Below are 15076 nucleotides of genomic sequence, written 5' to 3' on the forward strand. Positions count from 1 at the left end.
GGTAAAATAAAAAGTAAAGTGAATAGTATCATGATTGACTTTTTAGTATAAAAATATGATTTTCTGTTAAAATAAAGATGCTGCACTTGTACAAAATAGCATCAATGATAAGCTTAGAATCTCTTTTAACACACATCATTTTAAACTTTATAAATCTCTAAAATCTAGTGATATTTACTTTTTTTTGTAAATCTCCTTCAATGATAAGTGTCATCAAGAGCAAAAATAGTACTAAAATCTAGTGATATTTATATTTTTTGTAATAGCATGTTTATAATCAATTTATTCCCACCATCCCGTAAAAAGTCGACAATAGTCATATTTCAAAGGATAGTTATGGTTTAAACCAATTTCCTACATTTACACCAAGAAAATACTTCTTTTACCTTCCACCCCAAATAATTTTTTTTAAAACAATTGTTTTAATTCTATTTATATTTTAAAGGGCGTGATCAAATAAGAATCTAGAGGAGTTTAAAAAGATTTTTTAAGTGGTGGATTTAATTTATTACGTGGCATAAATCTTCACCGTCGAAAAATTCAAGGGTTAAGAGGAGAGGGGAGGGGAGGGAATTGAAAGAAGGAAGTCGATAAACCTCCAAAACCCCTCCATCGCTCGGCCAATGCTTTTCCTGAACCAAATACATGAGAAGCTGAATTCCGCAGGAAAAGGATGAGCAGGGCTTCTACTCTCTTCCAATTGTGGCAGACCCCAAACAGATTGCCGCTCGCAATCTCTAAGATTTCAAAAGGTTTCCCTCTCTCTTTCTCTCTCTCTCAAGCTTTTCTGTGTGATTTGATTCCACTGTACGTGTTGCTTGCTTTGATTTAGCTATGGAATGCTTGCCCTTTGATTTAGTGGACGTTAATTCTTATTTTCTGCAACTCTTTTTGTTGCCATTGCTGTTTGGAAACTCAAGGCTTAATTTTCCATTGGAATCCCAACCACTTGTGCATAACTCTTTGTTTTTCAATCATTCCATTGGTCTCTTAAGTTTTACTTGTCCGAGAAATTAAATTCCATTTGGCTTCGTGGCGTGTGATTACGGTTTTTGGTTTTTAACTTACATGGCTTGTGGCATTTACAAATGATTTGGATCCTAATGCAGGTCCGCACTTGATACCGAGTGCCAGAAGTTATCCAGTACTGTGCTTCTGCAAGGAAATACAAACTAGCACATATGAGGTTGTCAAGGGAAGCTATGTACCTTCACCTGTTGTAAAACCAGAGAGCAAGGCCAAGGTATTTTCTCCTTGGTATCTGTATTTATTTGGTCTCATGGGCACATTTATGATTTAACAGAAAGTAAGGATAAGTTACTAGCGGCCGAAGCAAAGCATGAAATGATATGAAATAATAAAATGGTCCGGAAAAGTGAAAAGAATAAAGAAGCAAAGGTTTAACATTATGTAATCATTAGTTTGTAGTTTCATGGAAAGTATAACAAGAGGATTCAGTCAGTAATTGGTTGGTTTGCTCTTGTATTCATATTAGAAAGTATATTTGGGCATTACTTCTACTACTACTACTACCTTTTTCTTGTTGGATGATAAAAGTAAGAGAGGTTGGACAGACCTTATGAATAAGTATCTGGGTATGGTGCAAATTAATGTGAAATTCAGGATTGAAGTATAAATGACCGACTGCAATAATGGTATGACCTTCTGGAGCTGTCAACGAGGGAGTTGGGTTTTGTTGATCAATAACCACCATGAACATTGTGTTTGAAGTTTGGGATTTAGAAGTTTCTAACTGTATAGTGGTATAGGGGCTGGAATTATTGGGTGTGCTGTAGGAAAATGGTAGTAGTAAATGATCGATCTTGTTGACCAATTCACATTGTTTGTCCTGCTAACAGCAGAATTATAAGTACCATGTATACCACATATGGGCATATAGGTTGTATGTGTACCATGTGTACAGAGATACAGGTGGAGGCATGCACTACAATATAGTGGATGTATACCATTGATGGTTGAAATATCCATTTGATTCATTTTTAGAAACAGTAGCTGTATATTGTGCAATGAAGTTAATTGCTGATTATTTGGTGCATTCATATGGTATTAAAACTCAGCGAAGTTGATTTTGACAACTTGAGTAAGTTTGATATCTTAATGGCGTTTATCTTAATGGATTGTTGTCAATTTGGTTACTTGATTCTAATGTGACAGAACTTGAAGCGGATTGTTCTCTCAAGTTTAAATAAGTTTCAAGTTTCTATCAATTTTTTATTTTTTTTTTCTGGTGCCTACCTTCCTGCAATCCTTTACCATTCATTTCTCTTGAGAATAAAAATAGAAAGAAGTAATGGTGTTACCATGATCCCAATATTGTAATTCTAGGAAAAATCACCTGAAAATATTGAAGATGTTGGTGCATTCCAAAAGCTACCCATGGTGATGCCATCTGTTGACATTCTGTACTCAGCACTAAGGAAGGCTAAGAGGATAACACCAACGAAGGGTACTTGTTATTAGTGTTTATTTTAATTTTTATATCAGTTCTAACAAAAATACATTAGATTGGAATTGTAGGGAACTTGGTTTGTAGGCCCCCTACAACTAGTCTGTTGGCCATGATTTTTGAAATCTTATTTTCAGGTATTGCCAATATTGCAAAGCGAGAGAGAAATAGAGGTGCAAAGCAACTTGATGCATTGATGAAAGTTTGTTCTTAACTGAAGTTTGTCTTTTGATTGTATTTTCTTTTGTACCGTTTTTATATGAAAGACTGTTGAATGATGACTGACTAGCTTTCTGTTTCCATCTGCAGGAACTGGCACTTCCGTTGAGAACTTATTCAGAGAATTTTCCAAATAAAAAGTATCTTCACCCTTACGAACGGTCTCTTATTGAATTAACTCTTGGGGATGGAAATTATGAACAGGTACATATTGAGCAAATTATGGCCAATATTCAATGCAGAATAAATCAAGGATGTTATTGCAGTAAAAAGTTAATTGGAACAACTTGTTCATATTCTCATAGTCATGTACTAAAAATATGAGTTAGGTTGTTGTTTTGATGTTTCTTATTATACTAAAATGGAAAAAATGCTTTCTCTCCTTGTCTTTTTGAATGAATTTCAATGGATACCTTTCAAACTAGTTTTCCAATTGTTTCTCCACAAGGACTGAATTATGTGACATTAAGAGAATGCCGACAGGTATTAGACTTTCATCAACTGGTCGGTCTTCAACTTTTTTATTTGATTACAGGTGTTGGGTAAGGTCGATGCTTTGAGGAAGAAGGTTGTGTCGATTGGAAAGGAACATGCATCTCTTTGTGCTAAGGTGGATACAGTTCCCAATTTGAGCTTTCAGTATGGAAATTTATGACCTTTGACTGCCTTCCTTCATATTGTCCATCATGATTGCATACAATGCACTTGGTACTTGGCAGCTTATGCTACTTTCTTCCTTTCTAGGACATCTCCTTAATTTTTTTTTTTATGCTTCATTGTATATTGGTGGTGAAACATTAGTTGAAATTTAAGTGGTATTTTATGTTGTGCGGCATTATTCTTCCATGCCTGTTTCATATTGGCTTCCATGTGCTAACTGCTGAGCATTCGTGAAATTTCTCATCTACTCGTGGTTTATTAGCTTTATGAGGATTACCTGCATCTTCTCTTACCAGAAACACAAACAGTGCATTGTGTAACTACTGTATGGATTTTACTCTACCATATTAGGGGTGTCCATTTACAGTTTTATCATGGTTGGAATTTCCTATATGTAAAAAGCTAGGGAGATCCTACCCATGATTAAAAAATTAAAATAAAAAACTTGGGAGAATGTATTTTATTGATTCTAGAAGACAATATTTTACAAAGTCTCATATTTTGTGGCAGTCAACAACGAAGAAGGAAGCAGAGGCAAGACTAACTGAGGTCATTTCTATTCTTTAGCCAAAAGAAAAACTCCATTTCAGCGGTGTAGATAGATATTTACTCTGTTACAGTTATATCTACAGGGTATAAAGAAAGTCGAAGAGACATTTAATCGTGAAGGAAAACATGTTGATGATTTGTTACACATAGCCAAGGTGCTTTGATTTCTGAACTTGGTTCTATAGTGGTTCTTGTTTTTTGTTTATTCATTTTTCTTTTCATTCGAACTTAAGGAAGGCACGACATGTATTGTGTATTATGACAGTGTGAGTTTGAATCCTGTCAATGGCTAATTTAACATCTAATCTAACAAAATCTATCGTTTGGCAAAAAAAAAAAAAAAAAAAACTATTTAATTGTTTCAAAACACATATCGTATCTATCATTTTATAGATATGGTGTGTCTGAGAATCTGATCTTGCATGCAAGACTTTAAATATTCTAAAATTTTTTATGTCAGGCAAAATTTGTATCATTAGGTTTCTTTAAGTTAAATGCACTGTGGAAGAAAAGGGTATTTGTAGTCTATCATTTTAATCACTAAATTCTGTACTGTTTTGAGTTGTCTAAACTTTCATACTAGTTCTCTGAGAAAAAGAAGAAATATAATTCATACTACTTGGTTGCATCATAGTTGTTCAATACAACAACAAAGCCTTTTCCCACTAAGTGGGGTCGGCTATATGAATCCTAGAATGCCATTGCGCTCGGTTTTGTGTCATGTCCTCCGTTAGATCCAAGTACTCAAGTCTTTTCTTAGGGTCTCTTCCAAAGTTTTCCTAGGTCTTCCTCTACCCCTTCGGCCCTGAACCTCTGTCCCGTAGTCACATTTTCGAACCGGAGCGTTAGTAGGCCTTCTTTGCACATGTCCAAACCACCGGAACCGATTTTCTCTCATGTTTCCTTCAATTTTGGCTACTCCTACTTTACCTCGGAAATCCTCATTCCCAATCTTATCCTTTCTCGTGTGCCCATACATCCCACGAAGCATCCTCATCTCCACTACACCCATTTTGTGTACGTGTTGATGCTTCACCGCCCAACATTCTGTGCCATACAACATCGCTGGCCTTATTGCCGTCCTATAAAATTTTCCCTTGAGCTTCAGTGGCCTACGACGGTCACACAACACGCCGGATGCACTCTTACACTTCATCCATCCAGCTTGTATTCTATGGTTGAGATCTCCATCTAATTCTCCGTTCTCTTGCAAGATAGATCCTAGGTAGCGAAAACGGTCACTTTTTGTGATCTTCGCTAGATTGCTCCGGTCATTAGTGTGGATAAGTATATAAATGGATAGAGATAGGAAAGCAAACACAAGATGGACGTGGTTCACCCAGATTGGCTACGTCCACGGAATAGGGGAGTTCTCATTAATTGTGAAGGGTTTACACAAGTACATAGGTTCAAGCTCTCCTTTAGTGAGTACAAGTGAATGATTTAGTACAAATGACATTAGGAAATATTGTGGGAGAATGATCTCGTAACCACGAAACTTCTAAGTACCGGAGTGTGGTATCGTCTTGACTTGCTTTATCTGTCTCATAGGTAGATGTGGCATCTTCTCTGGAAGTACTCTTCCTCCATCCAGGGGTGGTATCTGTAACTGATGGAGATGCACAAGGTAATGTATCAATTTCACTTGAAGCTTACTTGTAGTTTCAGGCTTGGTCAAGCGCGATACAAACCATGTAGTAGGAGTCCCCCAAGTCGCCGGGCTAGGGGATCTGCTGAAAGAGGTGACAGACAAGGTAAGCAATCAGAGCTCCGGCTGATTGTTCACATTCTCCCTATCTTGCAGGCAGCATGAAGGATAAAGAGAAGAAAAATGAGAAGAGATGATATGGGATACTTTTGCTTTTGAAGAAGTAACTTTCCACAGGCTTATTCTTGAACCGGGCTGGAGGGTTTTCTGGTTTCCTCCAGAGTATAAGGCCGACTGAAGAATTTGAGGGTCAAAACAAGTCCATCAAATCTAGAGTACGTTCGACCCTGTGGATATGGGATACTTTTGCTTTTGACAGAGTAGTGGATGTATCGGCACGTGTGCTGTTACGCTTGTCTCCACATGCTTCCTTGTATCCTTCTCACTTGCCCTATCTGTTCCTCAGGCAGATGCGGTATCTTCCCTGGAAGCATAAGATGTTGAAGATGAGTACTCGAGAGCAATGCCAGGTAAGTAATTAGGTAAGGGGTTCCAGGCAGTCAGTTCCTGGCTGGAAGCTTGATTCCAAGTACTGACTGATTGCTCTCTTTCTCCTTGTCTTGCAGGTAAGAACAAGGCCAAAGGAAAAGACAGGGAAAAAGCATGATATGGGATACTCTTGCTTTTAACCCTGATGATATGAGATATTCTTGCTATAGTATAGCTTGTTTACAGAGGTATTATCGGGGGGTAAGAAAGCTGAATATTTCGAAAGGCTTCGTTGGGAGTGCCCTCTCAGATAAGAGAAAGGGTTGAGCATTTTTGCAGGTCTGCCTGTCCGTTAGGGATGGAGGTCGACATATATAGGAGTCTCCCTAACATCAAGTAATAATGCTATTCTTTTACCCTGCTTGGTCATATCACGGTAGTGGGAGCTGCCAGCTTCACATGTTTTAACTCTGTCAGAGCACTTTGAAAAAGTGGTCTGTGGTATCTGGAAAGCTGATGTTGCGTGTGAAGATTACAGACAAGCTTTATCCAAGGAGATCCAGCTCTTGAAGTTGGGAAAGTGGTGCCTCTTCGGTTTTCGAACAAGCAATCCTGTCGGGGATCTGGCTCTCGAGATTCGGAGAACGATGCCTCTTCGATTTTTGAGAAAGCAATCCTGCTGGGGGTCTGGCTCTCGAGATTCGGAGAGCGGTGTCTCTTCGATTTTTGAGAAAGTAATCATGTTGGGAGTCTGGCTCTCGAGATTCGGAGGGCGGTGCCTCATCGATTTTGGAGCAAGCAATCTTGTTGGGAGTGTTTTCTCGAATTTGAGTAAAGGTTGGGCATGTTTGCTAGTCTACCTTGCCACGAAGCACAGAGGTTGACATACAGGGACTTTCCAATTATCCAGCAGTGGTACTGTTCCTTTACCCTCTCTTCGATTTTTGAGAAAGTAATCATGTTGGGAGTCTGGCTCTCGAGATTAGGAGGGCGGTGCCTCTTCGATTTTGGAGCAAGCAATCTTGTTGGGAGTGTTTTCTCGAATGTGAGTAAAGGTTGGGCATGTTTGCTAGTCTACCTTGCCACGAAGCACAAAGGTTGACACACAGGGACTTTTCAATTATCCAGCAGTGGTACTGTTCCTTTACCCTCTCTTCGATTTTTGAGAAAGTAATCATGTTGGAAGTCTGGCTCTCGAGATTCGGAGGGCGGTGCCTCTTCGATTTTGGAGCAAGCAATCTTGTTGGGAGTGTTTTCTCGAATGTGAGTAAAGGTTGGGCATGTTTGCTAGTCTACCTTGCCACGAAGCACAGAGGTTGACACACCGGGACTTTCCAATTATCCAGCAGTGGTACTGTTCCTTTACCCTTGTGGGTAATAATATGGTAGCTAAACCTTCAAAATTTATGTGTCTAAACTTTGTTAGTGTTGTTTCTTTGCAATTCTTTTACCCTTCTTGGTCAGAGCGATGTAGCAGGAGCTGCAAGCTTCACGTGTCTCAACTTTGTCAGAGAACTTTGGCAAAGTTATCTGTGGTACCCTTGAGTTACTGTTGCGTGTGGGAAGTGGGTGATTGAACAGTACGATTCATGTGTTTTCTACTTCGCCAGAAATCTTCGACAGAATGCCCATAATTTCCGCAAAGCTGAGTGTGCGTGTGACAGGTGCTGACAAGGCTGGAAAAGTAGGTGCCTCTTCGATTTCTGAGATCGGCCCTCGTGGTCTCTGAGCAGCCCAGCTTTTGAGAAAGCAAGCCTCTTCGATTTCTGAGATCGGCCTTCGTAATCTTTGAGCAGCCCAGCTTTTGAGAAAGCAAACGCCTCTTCGATTTCTGAGATCGACCCTCGTGGTCTCTGAGCAGCCCAGCTTTTGAGAAAGCAAACGCCTCTTCGATTTCTGAAGCTTCGTCGAGTGCAGATTTTTATAGGGGCTGACATTAAGTTCTAAAGCACACTTGAATATCCACCAGTAGAAGCTCCATTCTTGCACTTCTAAGATCTTGATTTGTCCGACCTCTTCTCTCTTCAACACCTTTGAAAATGTCTGGCCCCTCCGACCGTCGTTTTGACTTGAACCTTGTTGAAGAGGCAGCCCCGCCTTCTCCAGACAACATATGGCGCCCATCCTTCGTCTCCCCTACTGGTCCTCTTACCGTTGGGGATTCCGTGATGAAGAATGATATGACCGCTGCGGTAGTGGCCAGGAACCTTCTCACTCCCAAAGATAACAGACTACTTTCCAAACGGTCTGATGAGTTGGCTGTTAAGGATTCTCTGGCTCTCAGTGTTCAGTGTGCAGGTTCTGTGTCTAATATGGCCCAACGCCTATTTGCTCGAACCCACCAAGTTGAATCATTGGCGGCTGAAGTGATGAATCTCAAACAAGAGATTAGAGGGCTCAAGCATGAGAATAAACAGTTGCACCGGCTCGCACATGACTATGCTACAAACATGAAGAGGAAGCTTGACCAGATGAAGGAATCTGATGGTCAGGTTTTACTTGATCATCAGAGATTTGTGGGTTTGTTCCAAAGGCATTTATTGCCTTCGTCTTCTGGGGCTGTACCGCGTAATGAAGCTCCAAATGATCAACCTCTAATGCCTCCTCCTTCTAGGGTTCTGTCCAGTACTGAGGTTCCGAATGATCCCCCTCCGGTGCCTTCTCTTTCTGGGGCTCTACCGACTGCTGAGACTTCTCCTAAGCAACCTTTGTGAATGCTCCCTCTTGTTTGTTTATTTTGACTCAAGTATATGTACATATTTGTAACTTATCGGGGATATCAATAAATAAGCTTTCCTTCATTTCAACGTATTGTGTTAAATACACCAAAGCCTTCTTCGCTAAGTTCTTTGAATTTTCTTTTGTTGAAGCTTGTATGTTGAAGCTTTGTGAGTGGAGCATGTAGGTTGAGGTAGTGTTCCCTTAATTTCCCGAGTGAGGAAAACTTCTCGGTTGGAGACTTGGAAAATCCAAGTCACTGAGTGGGATCGGCTATATGAATCTTAGAACGCCATTGTGTTCTGTCTTGTGTCATGTCCTCCGTTAGATCTAAGTACTCATTTTCTTAGGGTCTTGCTTGCTCCAAAATCGAAGAGGCACCGCCCTCCGAATCTCGAGAGCCAGACTCCCAACATGATTACTTTCTCAAAAATCGAAGAGAGGGTAAAGGAACAGTACCACTGCTGGATAATTGGAAAGTCCCTGTGTGTCAACCTTTGTGCTTCGTGGCAAGGTAGACTAGCAAACATGCCCAACCTTTACTCACATTCGAGAAAACACTCCCAACAAGATTGCTTGCTCCAAAATCGAAGAGGCACCGCCCTCCTAATCTCGAGAGCCAGACTCCCAACATGATTACTTTCTCAAAAATCGAAGAGAGGGTAAAGGAACAGTACCACTGCTGGATAATTGGAAAGTCCCTGTGTGTCAACCTCTGTGCTTCGTGGCAAGGTAGACTAGCAAACATGCCCAACCTTTACTCAGGCGTCAGGTAGTCGACAGCCGGCACTCCATGATCACGTCGAATCCTTATGAAAATGAATCATAGTTGTTCAATATAAATTAAAAATGGTTTCTCTGTGGATCCATGCCTTGTTTAGGAATGCATTTTAGAACTTTTAATGGGTTGATTTATGCAACTCTGGTTTGTTGAGTCACAAAGCTTTTTTTTTGCCCTTTCCTTTTGGAATACTGCCTCTTTTAACTATTTATACTTGCAGACTCTGCGAGCAATGCCAGTAGTTGATCTAGAAGCACCGACACTGTGCCTTGTTGGAGCTCCTAATGTCGGGAAGTCATCTTTGGTCCGTATACTCTCTACTGGGAAGCCTGAGGTATGCACAATTTTAATGACAAATATGATTTTCCTTGTATGGAGGATGTATGAAAGTCTTATTTTTCAATTATTGTTACTATCAAATATTATCGTCTTTATCTCACCTTTCTCCTTATTTTAATTTAAGATCTGCAACTACCCGTTCACAACAAGAGGAATACTAATGGGTCATATTATTTCAAGCCATCAGACTTTTCAGGTCGGTCAATTTCTACAATATTTAGAATGAATATATATTTTGTATTTTCAATATTAATTTAAGTTGACTACAGGTGACAGACACTCCTGGCCTGCTGAAGAGATGTGATGGTAAGTGACTGGCATTTGCTAGTTGTATGTATCTTATAGAGTGGTTATGTTTAACTGTTGCACTCATTGATCCAATATGCAGAATGTCGATGTTAAATACCAAAATTTAGTCTAGTTGGTTGATACATAGTCCATTATGAAAACACAAGTAATATGGTACATTGCTGAATGAACTGTTCTGAATGACCATTGCTTACTTGTTTGAGTAAATGGAACTTGGTTTAGAGGCCGATCAAATATATAAGGTCTGTAGGATTTTGGTTCAAATATGACTATGAGGATAATCCAACAATAGGGAAACCAATTTCTTTTCTTTTTACTTTGCTTGCATCTAATTTTCATTATAACAATCCAAATTTATGCAATCACTCAATTCATTTTCTCTCAAAGTTAACCCTTTCTGGCGAACTTGACATGAGCTTGTTCCGAACTGTCTCATTTCAATTTTGTATATATTAATTTGTATATGAAAACTTAGAAACTTGTGCTTCTAATGCAAATCCTTTATGGACCATTCATATGATATATTAAGGGAAGTTTTTTTTGGCTTAATGTTTAGCATAAGAGTTTGTCTCCCCACTAGATAGGCTTTTGGATCATATAAAAAGTTGGAAACTGGTAATGCATACTACTATATTTGACGCTGCATCGGAGGAAAGGTGTACTTATGGAAGTTCATGTCACTGTTATTGTACTCCGTTTAAAGCACCACTTGGAAGTTCATGTCACTGTTATCGTACCTGCATATATATATATATATATATGCAGGTACTGTCCTGTGTATGCCCTGTTTTCCTTTCCATTAAGGTTCTTTAGTTTTCAGTATAATGACATAGGTTAGTTGGGTTCGGTAAGAAGAGAATGTTTCTTCACCACTCAATGAACAATTTTTCAGTTGCATGACTGATTGTGGTCAAGATATGATAAGTTTTTTATTTTCAGCTTGCCTGTGGTTGTGGTTAGTGCTTATATTTTTGTTGCTCGATTGGTTTGTCATTTTTTTTAATTGTGTGCTTCAGAGGACAGAAATAATTTGGAAAAATTGACACTTGCTGTCCTCTCACATTTACCGACCGCAATTCTCTATGTCCATGATCTCTCTGGGGAATGCGGGACCTCACCTTCTGACCAGGTATTATGTGGTTTTACATACTATTTCTGGATTCAATACAAGACGTGAAACATAGTTTTAATGGCATTGAATTGAATTTAAATAAAATGGAAGGGATTCTTACAGCTCACAACAGATTAATTCATGGGTTTTCTATGACGACCATGCAGTTTGTCATATACAAGGAAATAAAGGAGAGGTTTGGTGAGCATCTGTGGCTTGATGTTGTGTCCAAATGTGATCTGTTGCAAAAGTCTCCAGTGCTATTTGCCACCGATAATGGTGATGATTCTGATCTTAAGTTGGAAAGGTACCGGATGTTGGGTCCTGATGGAGCTATCCATGTGTCAGTGATGAATGAAGTAGGGCTCGCCGAGGTAATCTTTATATCATAAGTTCACTCTCCAAGTATACTGTTCATCGTTCAAACCTTGAGCTCGGTTGTTTTTCAATTTTAATGAACTTGCACGGCGTTTGCAGTTTTGAACAAATTAAACCGGAAACAAAAGTATTTTCTTGTCAACTAACAATTCACGCTTGGATTTTTGCAACTGCAGTTGAAGAGTAGAGTGCAGGAGATGCTGGATTCTCAGATGACAAGGATCCAGGTTCAAGAAAGCAACAAAGAAAAGCTTGAAGTTAGTTGAGAACTTGAGAGAGCATTTTCTGAAGTTCAAAAGAGAAACCAATTGTGAGTACGCTGCAAGTGCTTGTATATAACACACACTGCTGACTTCTCACATTTTTTGGTCTACTTGTCATCCAATATGTAAGAATGGAGTACTGAAAACAGTCCGCATTTTCTTGGACAACTAACTTATCTTCTACGTATGTGCTAAATTACAAGTTAGTCTCGCCAGCTAAAGTGTTTTAACTCCTGCTTATAATTGTCCGAATTGGGTTTTCCTTGCGAGGAAATATAGTTGGAGGACGATGTTGCAGTAAAAAATTTGCTCTCACAATGCTGAATGCATACATTTAAGCTTGGTTCTCTATGCTTGAGAGTGTTCTTTTCATTGTATTTATGAAAACGTACTCTGTTTATAAACTCGGTTGAGACTCGAGCCCTAGCTTGTTACAGCTAAACTTTGTTTTCCTCTTTTCCTGTTCCAGTAGGTGCATTTCCTCTACTGTTATCAATGGACTCCCTTTTGCTCAACCAAAGAACCAATTAATTTGAAAGCAAACAACTCCTGAGGTTGCTTGTGTTATTTAAACATGGAACGATTGATTCTGTCGATGCTGATATCGGATATTGGCTCGATGGGCTGATCATCATCCCCAATTGGAGAAGAGCTGAGAGGATCTCTACTGAATTCATCTGCACAAGAGAATGGAAGTCCATTTGCACAACTTGTCAAAAAAAAAATGAAGTGAAAAGATTAAAACAGACATCTGAAACGTTAATTGGCGAAGCAAGGGAATCAACTCTCACCGTAAACAGTATATAAGGAAGAAGGGGGAGGGGTGGACATGAAGTTGAGGCCACAGTAAAATCCCAATGCTAATACCACTGTCATCATAGCGTAAGCTGGCACTGCCAATGCCCAATACCTGAAAATAGTACCATAAATTCAAAAGAGCAAACTTGTTGGGAAGTGCTTTTAGAATGGCTAAAACTGCTTTTGACAGCGTTTTAAAAGTGCTTGTGGGTTACAAAAGCCTAGTGCTTTCTAGAGGAAGCAATTCAAAGTCAATTTTCAGTTTTTTTTTAACATACAGAAATTTCATTAAAAAGCTAGGCGGCAGTGAAGAACAAACAAGAGGCAGAAGCAAAACAGGACGCTAAGGCCACAGAGAACAGAAAAAGTGAAAAAAGACGATAAAGGTGGGCAAGATACAATAAGTTGCAACATGCTAGTAAGACGCCAGCCCCCCAAAACTACTGAACTAGACACTGTTCGACGATGGACATGGCAAACAATCCCTTAACAGAACATGAACCAAGGTTAACGAAACATCGCTGCACATCCTCCTTTTCTCCATAGATGTAAAAGCACTTCCAAGCGCATTTCAGTAAACATTTGGAATTTTTATAAACAATTTCATGTGCTTTCAATGTTGGTGTTCCTAACAAATGCGCTTATAAAGCACTCACAAAAAGACCCTAATTCCTGATTCATAGGGAAAAGTTCTTGTTTCCCAATCCAAATGACTATAAATTTCAGAAACTATGACAAACCATTATCAAAGTTGCAAGTAGCTAATCATCTAATCATTTGGAACAACAAAAGAATGGTATTGACGGAGGATTGAAACTCTTCCATTAAAAAACACCGACCAAACTGTTTCCTTTCCCACTCCAAATATCCCGAATCTGATTTAAACACAACTCTAAAACTTCCCTAGATATGACAAAACACGATCAAAGTTCCGATTAGATAATCGTCTAATCCTTTGGAACAACAAAAGAATAGAACTGACGGCGGATAATAATCTCAACGAAAACTCAAAAAACATATACGATTGAAACTGAATGCAAAAGGGGACAGACCTGCTGGGGTAGTAAAAAATCCCAATGGAATGCAACCAAGACTCTGGAACATACGCCCACACCAAGAATATAACTGCTCACACAGCACAGCACAGAATAATACCAAAATTAAATAAATAAATAAGTATAATTAAAAAGAAATAAAAACTGAATTTGTAGAAGAAGAGTATTGGGTGGGACCTGTAGCCACAACAGTAGTGATGGAACCAACAAAGCCATAGACTTCAGAAGGCTTGGGGCCATGAAACCCAGAAGCCTTGTCATCTGAATCAACAAATGACACTGTTGCCCTCCTCTTCTTTGATACACTCAGTATTCTTCTGGGGCTGCACACAGAATATGAATCCTCCATTCCTTTCAATTCTTCTTCTTCTGGGTTTCCACCCAAATCATAAACAATTAATCCCAATTATTTTGTTAACAATTTGGGTTCCTTTCTCCTAAATTAGTGATTGAAATCCTGTAAGTGCATAACCGAGATTCATAAATAAGAAGAAGAAAACAAAAACTTGTCTGTCCTCTAAGAATTCAGTTTCCAATTTCAACTACTATAATTGAGAACTCTAACTCAATCACATGTATAAAAAAAAAAAAAAAACCGTAAATGGATTCAAGATACAAGAGAGAGAGGGTACCTGGAATTTGAGAATGTGAAGCCAAACGCGGGTGAGGGGGGTTAGCCGCTAAGCTACGAGTTTTTATGAATTTGGGTTTCAAGAGGGCATGGTGGAACTTTTTTCCTTTTTTTTTTTTAATTTTTAAAATTTTATTTTATTAAAAGATTGAAAGGCTTTAAAACTATTACAATTTACAAGAATTTAGAAGATGAAAAGTATTCGGATGCATGAACAGTGGACTTATAAATTCACTTTTAAAAAAAAATCCTATAAATTTATGAATTTGGAACACATACAAAATGAGAAAATTTGAATTTAGAACGCATTTAATTAAAAGAAAAAGATTTTATTCAATTTTTTTTTGTCAAAAACAAACTTTATTTATAATCTAATCGAAATGTTTACATCCATAACAAAAATATTAAATAAAAATTCAGGGCCTATCTCATCCCAAATAAATAGACCACCATGTTTGGCAATAAACAAGGCAACCATGTGAGCAGCCAAGTTGCTCCCCCGCGGCACAAACCCTATTTTGACATCTCCAATATGCTTCACCAAAGAATCAATATCAAACAGAAGACATTCCAAATTAGCATCCACTTCAATCTCCTTGTTAATCATTCGCAATAGCACCTGGGCATCCGATTCAATCTCCACCTTCGTAAATCCTTCGTT

The 15076-nt window shown here is 38.8% G+C and overlaps 2 protein-coding genes across 2 annotated transcripts; one reads left to right on the forward strand and one right to left on the reverse strand.

Moving 5' to 3' along the window:
* The first annotated feature begins 514 nt into the window (after positions 1 to 514).
* Positions 515 to 12351, forward strand: LOC103438965 (nucleolar GTP-binding protein 1-like). Its single transcript, XM_070824593.1, has 14 exons — positions 515 to 752; positions 1110 to 1243; positions 2347 to 2467; positions 2605 to 2669; positions 2777 to 2890; positions 3222 to 3296; positions 3857 to 3895; positions 3979 to 4050; positions 9752 to 9865; positions 9995 to 10066; positions 10140 to 10176; positions 11196 to 11308; positions 11458 to 11664; positions 11845 to 12351. The coding sequence occupies exons 1-14, from the start codon at positions 674 to 676 to the stop codon at positions 11932 to 11934; spliced, it is 1332 nt and encodes a 443-aa protein (XP_070680694.1). The 5' UTR covers positions 515 to 673; the 3' UTR covers positions 11935 to 12351.
* Positions 12224 to 14830, reverse strand: LOC103438951 (phosphatidylinositol N-acetylglucosaminyltransferase subunit P-like). The gene is made up of 5 exons (XM_008377495.4): positions 14417 to 14830; positions 13962 to 14241; positions 13782 to 13854; positions 12723 to 12841; positions 12224 to 12608 (listed from the first exon to the last, which is right to left on the reverse strand). The coding sequence occupies exons 2-5, from the start codon at positions 14131 to 14133 to the stop codon at positions 12496 to 12498; spliced, it is 477 nt and encodes a 158-aa protein (XP_008375717.1). The 5' UTR covers positions 14134 to 14241; positions 14417 to 14830; the 3' UTR covers positions 12224 to 12495.
* Positions 14831 to 15076: the final 246 nt, after the last annotated feature.

This window comes from Malus domestica, chromosome 07, assembly GCF_042453785.1.
Source record: "Malus domestica chromosome 07, GDT2T_hap1".
Taxonomy (NCBI): Eukaryota; Viridiplantae; Streptophyta; class Magnoliopsida; order Rosales; family Rosaceae; genus Malus; species Malus domestica.